Genomic DNA, 13,144 nt, shown 5'->3' on the forward strand with positions numbered 1-13,144 from the left:
GTAGCTGTGAAACAGTAGTGCAAGAAGAAGTGGAGAGTGCGAGAAGTGCAGAGATAAATATATATGCTACAGTGGGTTATTGTTTAGTAGTGAGACGGCGAGGGGGAAGAAACTGTTTTTGTGTCTCGAGGTTTTGGCGAACAGTGATCTGTAGCGTCTACCAGAGGGGAGGAGTTTGAATAGTTTGTGTCCGGGGTGGGAGGAGTCTGCAGTGATTTTTCCTGCCCGTTTCCTGACTCTGGAGGTGTACAGGTCTTGGATTGCGTGCGACATTATAAATAGTAAGTAAATAGTAAGCTCCGTTTCAGCACAAAATAGTTGTCACCACCAAACGATGTGTATCGCAGAAAGAAAATAGTCCCTGCGTGTTCGTCAGTTTTTTTCGTTGCGCAACATTTCATAGGTATCACTTTCTTTCTTCTCTCAGGTAGCATGACGTCCACCGGGAGTATCCTCTTCGGCTAACCACTCATCAAGAGTCCTTCCTCCAAAATATCAAAATTCACACGAAACTTGTTTGGTAATTGTCGAGCTTGAACTGACAACTAACGGTCGCGCAAAATCTGCCGTTATTGTTATTTTGAGTGCGCACTCATATGGAACGCCCAGATGAATGTAAACAGCTGTATGACATTATGGCTGATAAAGTACACCTCATGACTCACTCTCCACCAATCAGAATGCTTGATTTCTTCTACCCGTATTATAAAATTAAGATAACATAGTCAAAATGTTATAGCAATATCTCACAAATGTCTAAATGCCTACAAAACACAAAATACATTTAGACCTCCAGTACCCTCTTAAAACATATATTTATTTCTAAAACGCGGAATTACACATTTTTCTTACAGGCGGCAGGAGGTATAAACTTAATCAAATATATATTCAATTGAAAATCCTTGCTAACAATGTTTGCGCAATAAGTGATAGGCCCACTTCTTGATCTTAGATTAAGGCTCAATGGAAAACACAGTTTGGATCAACAAAGGATATTTTGCTTCAGTCTGTAAGCGTCTGCATGATGCAACAAGTCCTCCACTTAATAATATGTTTAATTTCTGCCAATAGATCCCTCTGAAATGCTACACACAGCTCCTTCAATATACCTGTAGCTTCCCGGGCACCACTGTCAGGCGAAAATGTCCATGCGTATCAAAATCAAAAAATCAAAAAATGTCAAGTTTGCCCACAAGATAATATTCATAATCATGAAATAAACATCAATGTTTTGATTTCAATGAGAGTGTGATCTCATCTTCACAATTTGCTCAATGCGACGAGCAGTGTGGGGTTCAATGACCACCGTTTTATGGGCATTAAAACATATGTGTATCACTTCTAGAAGTAGCTGTATGAGTGTGTGTTACTGTGTAACAGTAAAAGAGAGACAACAATAATTAATTGTGTGTGTGTGTAGAATGGGGGCACGTTATGAATATACAGATGCAACTCTGATGCTTGAGTTATGACCTCACTTGTGTGGATTGCAGGGTGGTCCTTTCATAGCCTGTCAGACGCACATATACACACACACACACTCTCTCTCTCTCTCTCTCTCTCTATACACAGCCAGACCTTATCACACATTGCTAACAAGCATGAAGAGAGTGTGTCGACACACACTCGGGTACAGCGAGCGTTTTGTTCTCCGTCTTTAACAACCGGGGGTTCAACACATTGTACACACACACACACACACACACACTCCCGAACTTTCCTCTCCCGCTCAAACACATGCGCACACACACGAAAATGCCTTAACAAGTTAGTCATTCAAACTCTCTCTTTTATTGAGCGCATAGACGTACACACCCAGTTGCAGGAACACAGAAATCCCAAATCCCCTTTTTCCAACTTCTCTTTCTTACTCAATCATTTTTCAAGACCCACCCACTGTCTGTTGCAAACACACACACACACACACACACACACACACACACACACACACACACACACACACACAATAACAGGATCTTTCTCTGCAAGCTACGAGGGTCTGATGAAAGTGTTGGGAATGTGTTCTGAGAGGCGACTGACACTTCCTGCGCTTTCTAGTACTGACAGCTGGCCTCACGCCCCCAGTGCCCCGGTGGCTGCTCCCTCCAGGCGACTAATGGCCATAAACCGCAGATGACAAGCAGGATAAATGGGCTTTTCCATCCGCGGTGGTTACTGTCGAAAGAGACTCCCCTCGCCGCGGAGCCATCCCGTCACTCGACGCCGGCTCTGAGTCCTCGGCTCTCTCTGAATGAAAAGCGCAGATTAAAAAGCTCAGAATTACACGCATGGTTGACAATGTATTTAAGTAAATCACAAGCTCACCGTGGACACCACAAGGGGAAACAACAGACGCGTCACAAACGGGCTAGAGGCTGCTTTCAGCGCACCACCGACTCATGGAGCAGTTGCTTTTCCAGAGCGTTGACCTTGAGCTACTTCCCAACCTTAATCCTGAGATTGTTTCTCAGTTACAGCATTGATGGTCCTGCATGTTGAATCATCCAAAAGTTGTCAGAAACTTTATTATGAAAAAAATCATAATAAATATAGTTTGTATCTCATCACCAATGTCATTATTAACAATTCAATCTCCTTTTAGTGGAATGGAGTTATTCACCCCTCCATAGATCACAGGTCAATTAACTGACTTGTTTTTCACAAAAAATACATTTTCAAACTATTTTTTAAAGATACATTGGAAAGCTCTAGATATAAATTGCATTAGTCAAGTATAACGTGTATTTTTTTGCATTTTTAAATTAAAAAAATGTCACGGGGTGATGTAGATGACACACCTGTGGTGTTCAAGGTCATAATGACCCGCTCACTCGAAATCATGCCAAATGAGTCATAAGGATTTGTATTGAAAGTAAACTTTATTCATGTTTATTTATGGTTTTAATATACATGAAAGGCATGCAGTGCACATAAAGAGTCCCTCTTTTTATTATGTGCTGTATGATCATTCAAAGATTCTTCAAAGGATGGGTTCAAAAAAAAGTCTGTCTAAAAGCAATACGCATGTGCTGACACAGAATTCGCTTCCTCCCGTTCATACCTCCCATTTAAAGACCCACCGACCTCGTTACATGGGCAAATAGACTCATATCTGAAGTTATTACAAAGCTTTGTTTATACTCCAGCATTATTTCCCCCGAAATGCCAGATAGGGGCACAAACTAAATTAACTGTGAAGATTAAAACAAGACAACGAGTGTATCCGACATCCACCAACCTCCACAACTTGAGGAGGGATTGTAATTATGGATCAACTCATACCTCCATTGGCTTTGTACAAGCTTTGTGAAGAAATAAATATTACACGCACTATGAAGAAACGAAGTTGAACATCCTGTGAACAATTTGATTTGGCAATTTGATTTTTAAGACCTGCTGTTTCTAAAGCTTTTAGAAACATATTTGCTTTTTCATAACCCGTAGACATGTAAATAGTGCATTTCCTTTTCTTCTGGCGCACGCTTGAGTTGGCTAACCTCGACTGCTGAAGACTCATAATAACTGCAGATGAAATAAACGAGACAGACGAGGACTGTGAATTATGTCTGAACATTGTCAGCACATCGTATATAGGGGATCCTTTTATGGCCAGTTTCAAAATACATATGAGCTCTGGGAACTGATCCATTTAAAAATGAGCCTGAATCCTTCTGAATGGTCCAGAGTAACACATATAATAATGTAAAACAAAAGATGAAGTAAATCGTAAAAACGTGTGTCACGAAAGGAACGTGGCCCCGTTTTAATGACCACTGGCCAGCGTTTCTCCTCAGAAACCAACGAGCAGAAGAGAAACACACACTTCCTGCTTGCCTGGAGCAGTGCTGCATCGGGACGATTCAGTGAATGAAATCACACTTTACGGCCACTGCAAGCAAACATGGCTGCGGACGGAGTCCCTTATCGGCCTCCTCCTGTCATGATCTGGTCTGTCTCCTGTGATTGTCTGCCCTGGTCCTGATTGTTTCCTTCTGTGTGACTGTTCTGGGTAATGTTGGCATTTGGGACACCTCCGCCGGAAATTGGACATGTAAACAGAGACCAGCAAAGCGTTTATTTAATTGATTAGGACTTCCTTTCTACTGTTCCTAGTGCTTAATCCACGCCAAGGGTCATGGAGATGTTGTGAGCCGCTCTGGTGTGTAGCTCATGCACAGTGTTGCTTTTGGCTTGGGTCAAGGTGAAAAGAAACGGGCAATATTTGGTGTTTATAGCCGAACAAGGGCCTGAGTTATGGGTCAGTGCTACCGGCAAAACTCACCCATTACATTGAGTAAGCCTGATATATAAGGACGATCAAAACCGTAGGCTCTCGTACCAGCAGGAGCTGAAACATTGTTTTGGGCCAAACTTCAGCTTTGATAGCTTTCAGCACTGCCTCATTTTCCATGGCACTCTTGGAGAGGGGGAAGGTTTCCACCAAAACACCGACCTTGGATGCTGAACTTGTAATACTCGTCCTTTCATTCCTCGTCCAACTAGCCTCCTCTGTCCATTCGTCTCCGTCTCACACACACACACACACACACACACACTGTCCCCTACTTTAGCCCTAAGGTCCTGTTTCCGGTCCGGGCTGCATGAGACGGATGAGCCAGCATCTGTGTGGGGACTGAAGCTTATTACAAACACACACATACACGCGTGTGTTCTTGTGAGTGTTGCTTATGTCGAGTCGTCGCTCAGTTTTCCCCTTTTTTGCTTTAACATTTATTTTTTAAGCAGGAACATTTGTAAACGTCCTCTAGATGGAAAAAAAAATCAAAAAAACATGGCAGCTTCATATCACACAGGGGTTTATTCACACAGCAGACATAAACGCACACAGCTGCGCAGACACGTAGCAGGCAGGCACGCAGACGCGCACACATCACGCCTGCAACTGCACACAATAGGAGTTTTGTTTCTAACTACGTTTTTTTTTCTGTTTGCTCTTATAGAGCTGCTGCTCACGTTTTAATGGTGGCTGTTTTCCTGTTTGTGAAATGGTCATTACGACGCACACACAGTGCCAAATTATGTCCAGTCCAAATCCAAAGTGTGTGTCGGGGGGGGGGTCTTTTTCCATGTTTCAGGAAGCGGCTTAAGTCCACATGTTTCCTAAAGCGCTGCTTTGTGTTGAGCGTTATGAGTATATCCGTTTTCCGAAGAATGTATGGATGAACTCATTCTTGACAGGATCGTAAAACCTAAGGACGCGTTCTGTTTAGTGTCGACGGATGTCGTTTAGGTGTCCTCAACTCATGTGAAAAAAAGTCAAGCTAAAGAACACTTTTCTTTTTTATTACCATTATATCTTTTTCTGATCTTCAAATCAGCGGAGAGAAATCTAGAAATATTTTTTTCTACACAACAAAACCGTGGGTATTGTCTTGAGATAATAAGCACTGTTATAGAACAGTGAATGTGAAAAATAATAAGCATTATTATTTACCATTAGAAAGGGTTTTTTCTATTTCTTGGGAATTTTCTCCTGTGAGGTCCTGGGACAGATTATAAAACCCACTGAGGCAAATTCGTAATTTGTGGTATTGGGCTATGTAACATAAACTGAATTGAATCTGTGTGTATCCACAGATTTACAGATAAATCGCTCCTAACATGTCGATTTCATTTCCTCCCTTCAGAAAAGAACCACCGCCACCATGGACAAGGACCAGTGCTACTACAACGAGACCATCGCCTTCTTCTACAACCACAGTGGCAAGTACCTGGCCACCGACTGGAACACCGTCAGCAGGCTGGTGATGGGCCTGGGCATCACCGTGTGCATCTTCATCATGCTCGCCAACCTCCTGGTGATGATCGCCATCTACGTCAACAGGAGATTCCACTTCCCCATCTACTACCTGATGGCCAACCTGGCGGCTGCCGACTTCTTCGCCGGACTGGCCTACTTCTATTTGATGTTCAACACGGGGCCCAACACCAGGCGCCTGACCGTGTCCACCTGGCTGCTGCGCCAGGGCTTGATCGACACCAGCCTCACGGCCTCCGTGGCCAACCTGCTCGCCATCGCCATCGAGCGCCACATCACCGTGTTCCGCATGCAGCTGCACACGCGCATGAGCAACCGCCGCGTGGTGGTGGTGATCGTCATCATCTGGACCATGTCCATCGCCATGGGGGCCATCCCCAGCCTGGGCTGGAACTGCATCTGCAGTCTGGAGAACTGTTCCAACATGGCGCCGCTTTACAGCAACTCCTACCTGGTCTTCTGGGCGGTGTTTAACCTCGTGACCTTCGTTGTCATGGTGACGCTCTACGCCCACATCTTTGTCTATGTGCGCCAGAGGACCATGAGGATGTCGCGGCACAGCTCCGGGCCCCGGCGCAACCGAGACACCATGATGTCCCTGCTGAAAACCGTGGTGATTGTGTTGGGTAAGGAAGATATATTATGAATCTTTCTCTCCGTCTGTCCGTCCATTTATCTCCACTCATCATTTCATTTATTTGTACAGGGACCGGACACATTAATCAACCCATGGGTAAATGTGTTAACGTTAGCTAAGGCTAAATTTCAGCTTTGGTCCCTGTGGCCAGATGTTACAGCCTTCACTAAAGGAGTAAGAGGTTAACACGGTAACATAATAGAAAAGCAGTAAACATACAGGTTACGATAAAATACTGGCCTCTTCATAAAATCATTAAAACATCAAATAATAAAATTAAAATAAATAAAATAAAAACAGACAGTTATCTACTCCGTTTGCATCAATCTCGATCTAGCAAGCTACATCCACTGTGTTTATCTCGTACTACATCTCTGTCGCAGTGGATGCAACATTTGAAGTCTGCAGCAGAACAATGACTCCGTTGATCCATCTGTGAGGTCGCAGCACTCAGCATAAACACAACTGTAGGCCTCGAATATCTCATCCCGGGCCAACGCCATCCCTTTAAGAATCCCATTCATGCGCCGTGATTGTAAACGAGCAGTTTCAGGAAGATCGGTTGTTGCGTTTCATTTTTTCCGCTGAGGCCAAAGGCGACCGTGAGTGTGTGTCTATGTTATGATGGATGCAGTGGATTTCAGGGCGGAGTGGATATAAATATTACTGCATAGCACATTGACTGACAGATGTGGTATGTTGACTTTATTCAGAGCAGGTTTAAGCCCTCAGAGGATGGAGGATGTCAGCATGGCTGCTTTCAGCGCCTGTTTGAATGCAAAGAACAAAGACTTGTTCTTTCACCGTAAGCGGAATCGCTTTTTTTATTTCCTGAAGAAAATGAAAGTGGAGATGGAACACATGCCCTCGAAATACAAACATTGAGGAAAGATTGAGAGTAACTTGAGAAAAGTGCTCGAAGATCGTCTTCATGACGTCCCCCAAACGCGTCTTTAAATGTCTTAACCCCAGAGTACACACCATGTCTCATGGACAGTAGACAGGACGGTTAGACTTCATGCAAAATGTAAATCTTAGATGTGACGACTGACTATATCATGTTTTTTGTTTTTAGTTAAAGTCTGGGCATTTTACTTGTATCTCAGTCAAAGCAAATGTAACCATTTTAGTATAGTTTTAGTCAATGAGTCTTTATTAGTCATCAGATTATAGTGAATGTAGTTAGTTAATGTGTCTTGTCAAAATATCAACTTCTTTATTTCCCCCAAGCCCGGTTGTTGTCTTTGGAAAGTTAACAATTTAAGTAAGTAAACATTGCTAATTAAATATTCGACATTACTCTGAATCTTCCTGAAGGACCTTCAGTTAGCAGCTAACTTGCATTTCAGTTTTTTTGTTTTCGGTCACGTTTTAATTTCCAAACTACTATTTTCTCGTCGACTATATTGCGCGTTGATATAGTTTGTGTTCAATGATGTCGGTGCCGTCTGGTTATCGTCTCGTCTCAGTCAGATTTTTGTCTTTGATTTTGTCCACGCAACGTACACTTATTGAGAAGGCTCGTCATTAAATGAGAAAGATGCAACGCTGTATATTAAAACGGGACGCGTCGAGGGAACACTTGTTCAGCGCTTGTGTATCTGGAGTGCCGACAACCCAACGAACTGAGAAATAAAACAATCCATTCCGTTCAATCGGGAAGCATGTGATTCAACAAGAAATCACATTTTTGTTCCACTTCCACGACATGAAAACCTGGTAACGTATTTTCTTTTTCGCACAAGCCAATCAGAGTAGACTGGGCTTTTTAATTAGGGGTTCTTAAAGAGACAGGCGCTCAAATGGAGCGTTTCAGTTGGAGGGTGAATATATTAAGACAGTATGAGACAAATCGAGTGTTTTTTTTTAACATTCAAGCATGTAAACATATTCTAGTAAAAACACAAAATACAAGTATGCACTTGAAGATGAGCCTGTCAGGTCAAACTGATGCTCATCAGCCTCCTAGTTTACAGCTTCATTTACAAATAGCCTACCAATGCATGTCTGCAATTGTAAAATATCCGCAGCTAATCCGCAGTATTCACCCGTCTACGGCTGAAACTTATCAATTAGATTCAGTCTTGCAGGGTGATGTACGGGTGCACTGGGAAACCATGCTTTATCAGGACAGCACAGCTCCCTTGGAGAAAAGAAATAAGATCCAAACTTAAATATGAAGCATCTGTCATTTGGAATTGTCCCTTAGTGTACCGTACTGTAGGGCCCCGTTGAGTGGTGGCGGTAAACACAGTGACACTGCTTTCCACTGATGCTGCAGCACCTGTTTTTTGTTTGAGCTGAGACTGCAGTCTGACAGTTTTATGGCCATCCATTCAAGTCGAGGAACATTTCCAACTTTTTAAGTCTCCAGGCCTCTCCAGCGGTGTGTAATGAATAGAGGCATTTTGTTCTTTGCATTACAGCACAGTAGCACGCAAACCTAGTCGTGTGTAAATGAAGTCGGTGTGTGAACTGTGGGAAAAAGACTTGTTACTGCCTGGAAGCCTGCAGGAAGTGTTGGTCCCAGACAAAATTTACCAAAGGATTCTGTGTGATTTGTCTGTTCTGCGCTGTGTTATCTCATCCTGTTGCCTCTGTTGTCTTTACTTCACTTAACTCAAAGCGGTGGGCGCCATGTTTAAAACTGGAAGGACATACATGTTTCTGTTGCTGGGAGATGCCTTGTTTGTTGCTGCACAGTTTCTGTTTCTCGTCTCCAAGGTGATAGGCGGGACATGAAGTCAATCACTGTCAGGAGGATGTGAGTGGATTATTTGTATCGGTTTGAAAGTCATCCTGTCATTGCAGATGATCCTCACTTATGTAGTCAGTGTTTTATTTACCACAGCATCCAATAACACTTGAAAATATCCCCCCGAAAAAAACAACTAAATAGATAGCACGTTCCACGGAACCATATCTCGAAATAGCATTGGATTCCTTTAAAATGAAGCAAAAGACGTCACGCCTTCTCTCTTGCTCAATATGTGGTTCTACCAATGAAGGACCAACCTGGGGTCAAGAGGTGACGGCCAAGGCTTCAATCTAGAGGTGGATCTGGAACCGTCAGAATGAGTGAACTCACCGACTCTGAGTGAAGGAACTACTGCTGCTATTTGGCTGCGGTCCTGAAAGGGTACAACCGACTGCTGCGGTTAAAGGAAAGTTCAACCGTTTAAATCCAAGGGTGCTCGACTGATATCTCTTTCTTTGCAACATACCAGTATAAAAAAGAACACACAAAACCCTCTTGCAGTAATGTAAAGTAGCAAAGTGTATCCCACGTTCTCAACCCGACTCATCACATCAGGGTGCTTGCCAAACGGTGGCGCTCCACTACGGTCGCAGTAGACATTCACGGTTAACGGTGTGAAGTCACACGTAAACAACCTTTAGGTTTAGGCAACAAAAGCACTTAGTTAGGTTTTCTAAGAAAATCATTGGGCTTAAAATAAGTTCCAAAACTAATTAAGTAGGGAAAACACGTCATTCCAAAATAACTCAAAAGCATTTGTCTGCCTCTGGTGTGAACAGTGTTACTGCACAGTTCAATAGTTCAATAAATCACACCATTATTCATTTGAAATCCGTAATGTTTCGATAAATGATGCCAAACCCTCTCCTGCGATAGTAAGTCTTTTGAGCGAGGGTGTGATGAGTTGTGGTCCACTCAGAAATCCACTGCTGTTTCTGAGTGAGGTCATTTTTTAGCACAGAGGAGGAGAGAAAGAAAAGGTAGCTTCCTGTTTCCATTGGATGAACAGTACAATCACTTCATCAACTCTCTTGGACACTTGATTTCCTGTTTGATTTGAACCAAAGAAGAGAATCCCTCTTTGCCTCTGTTGGTCTTACAGTCCAAAGTCAAACAAAGAAAGGTAGCCATGTCTCTCGTGGGGTTGGAGTTGCTGGGAGTGTTCAGCCTTCGCTGCTTGACGAGGAAGTGAAGCATCCTGGCGGCTCCCAGCTGCCGACCACATGACGATAAGTGCTCCCCTGCTGCCTGCTGTCCTCTGTCCACTTGCCCCTCTCAGGAGGCTGTAAAACCCGCCATGGGTCATTTATTTTCGTGGAAAGACAGAACGAGATGGAAAGTCGGTTGCACGCACTCTCGCGTATTCACAAACACAGTATACACAGAGGCTTTCTCACACTCACGGAAACCCCACAAGAACAGTGGGACGGGAGATTGTCTCCCTCCTCGTAAAAAGTTGGACGCACTCACTTATAGGGATGAGAATTGATACGATTTTAACGATTCCGATGCCTTATCGATTCCTGCTTATCGATTCGATTCCTTATCGATTCTTTTATCGATTCTTATTGGGCAAGGGGTGAAAAAAAGAGCACAAACGGGTTTATTTACATTAATTTTCTTTTATATAATTTTCTATAATGCTGCACACACCATATACAGTATGTATACATACACATTTACATTTTTTTAAATAACCAAAAACATTTATACATATTCCTCTTGAACTTAAAATAAAACTTACATAACTTAAATAAAATGTATTCTGTTTAATTTAAACATGTTCCTAGAAATTACAATGCTCCTTCCTTTTTTTTTTTTAAAGGGTATATGAACTGAGCTGCCAAAAATGAAACTAGCAGTGGCAAATACCAAGTGTGCAACCATCAATTGTATGGATCATCAACAATTCTTGTGCAGAAAAATAAGCATGTCTGCTTTCTCCGGGAGGATACGCGATCTCTCAGGACTTATTGTGTCTCCAGCCCTGGAGAACACTCTTTCAGATGGGGTGGAGGATGCCTGAAGACAAAGATATGAGGAGGTGTACAAGACGTGCTGTAGCCTGTGACCCAGACAGACTACCAGCCTCTAAACCGGTCTGACTCTGAACATCATCAGCTAAATTGGATGGCAATGGAGATTATTTATATAGTTAAAGCTGGTTTACACAATGAAACAAATGGCACTAACAAAATTGCTGAATTTGCTGTGCATAAAGCCACATTAAGAGGGGAGGCAAACACGACCTCTGCCTCAATGTAGGGGGCTGACAATGGAAGATTCTGTAGCTAAGCTAGCGTAGCTATATGCTAAGTTTAATAATGGATTAAAAATCGATATGCTCAGTTTAATAATGGGTTAACACGATAACGCGAACGTTTGCTGATAACACACGCCCTCCGATCATTAACACCGTTACGATCAAACATTTCTCAAAACTGGACTTTCAATCCAAACGTGAAGTGATCAATAATGGGAGACCTGCAATGCCGGAGCTAAAATGTATGCTTCAAACGAAGGGACAGAAGATAACTTGATCGACTACACACAATAAAGGCAAATGGCTTCACACAGTGAGTGGTTGTGATCACTTTTGAGGAGTTTACCTTGGACCAGTGGTCCCCAAACTACGGATCCGGCCCGCCTCCACATTTGGACCGGCCCGCTGAACAATACCAGAGATGCGTTCCGATTATAATTTTTTTCACCTGGCCCGCTGCCGGTGAGATAGATAGATAGATAGATATATACTTTATTAATCCCCAAGGGGAAATTTGTCGTGACAGTAGCAGCAACACACAAGAATAAAAACAAAACACAAAATATAAGAAACAGGGATGAAAGATATAGAAGTATTCAAGTAAAATAAAAGTAAAATACAAAACAAAACATATATGTAAATATACAACACACATGCATACACAACACACAACAACACTGACAAATCAAATACAAAAATATTAAATATAGACAGAGTGCAAAAAGCAAAGTGTGTGTATGAGTGCAGAGCAAATGAAATGAAATGTGTGTGTATGTGTGTAGTGCAAACAAATGAGATGTGTGAAGTGCAGATCAACATAGTGTAAGTATTCAGTTATTGTTGTAGTTATTGCACTATGATCTGGCAAGAGGTGATCTGTTGTAGAGCCTCATAGCCGTCGGCAGGAATGTTCTCCTGTATCTGTCCTTGTGGCAGCGGGGCGTGAGGAGACGTCTGGAGAAAGTACTCCTCTGTCCCTGTAGGAGGTGGTGGAGAGGGTGGTCCGGGTTGTCCAATATGGACACCAGTTTCTTCAACGTCCTCCTCTCCACCACCTGTTCCAGGTGCTCCAGCTTGCAGCCGATGATGGAGCCAGCCTTCCTAACCAGTTTGTTAAGACGGCTGGTGTCACCGGCTCCGATGCTGCTCCCCCAGCAGACAATGGCAAAGTGCAGCACACTGGCGACAACCGACTGGTAGAATAACTCCAACATCTTGCTGCACACGTTGAAGGATCGAAGCTTTCTCAGGAAAAAGAGTCGACTCATCCCCTTCTTGTCCACAGCGTTAATGTTGGCCTTCCAGTTCAGTCGGCTGTCGATGGAGACGCCCAGGTACTTGTACTCCTCCACCATGTCCACGTCCACTCCCAGGACACTCAGAGGTGGAGGAGCTGTCGCCTTCCTCCTGAAGTCCACCACCATCTCTCTGGTCTTGGCCACGTTCAGCCGCAGGTGGTTCTCATCGGCCCACTTTACAAAGTCACTCACCACTGCCCTGTACTCCTCCTCCCGTCCATCCCTAATACACCCGACCACTGCAGAGTCATCAGAGTACTTCTGCAGATGGCATGACTCCGTGTTGTACTGGAAGTCACTAGTGTACAGGGTGAAGAGGAAGGGAGACAGAACAGTTCCCTGTGGGGCTCCAACATCACTGACCACCGTTCCAGACAGCACACGGCCCATTCTGACAAACTGTGGTCTG

The 13,144-nt window shown here is 43.4% G+C and overlaps 1 protein-coding gene across 1 annotated transcript in view; it reads left to right on the top strand.

Annotated features, from left to right (window-relative positions):
- lpar1 (lysophosphatidic acid receptor 1) overlaps nt 1-13,144 on the top strand; it is a 42,990-nt gene that overhangs the window by 14,025 nt on the left and 15,821 nt on the right. Inside the window, exon 2 of the mRNA XM_056432872.1 lies at nt 5,649-6,405. Coding sequence (XP_056288847.1) covers nt 5,667-6,405 — 739 coding nt within the window. The 5' untranslated portion in view covers nt 5,649-5,666. The remainder of the gene's footprint in view (nt 1-5,648; nt 6,406-13,144) is intronic.

This window comes from Pseudoliparis swirei, chromosome 15, assembly GCF_029220125.1.
Source record: "Pseudoliparis swirei isolate HS2019 ecotype Mariana Trench chromosome 15, NWPU_hadal_v1, whole genome shotgun sequence".
NCBI classification, from domain to species: Eukaryota; Metazoa; Chordata; class Actinopteri; order Perciformes; family Liparidae; genus Pseudoliparis; species Pseudoliparis swirei.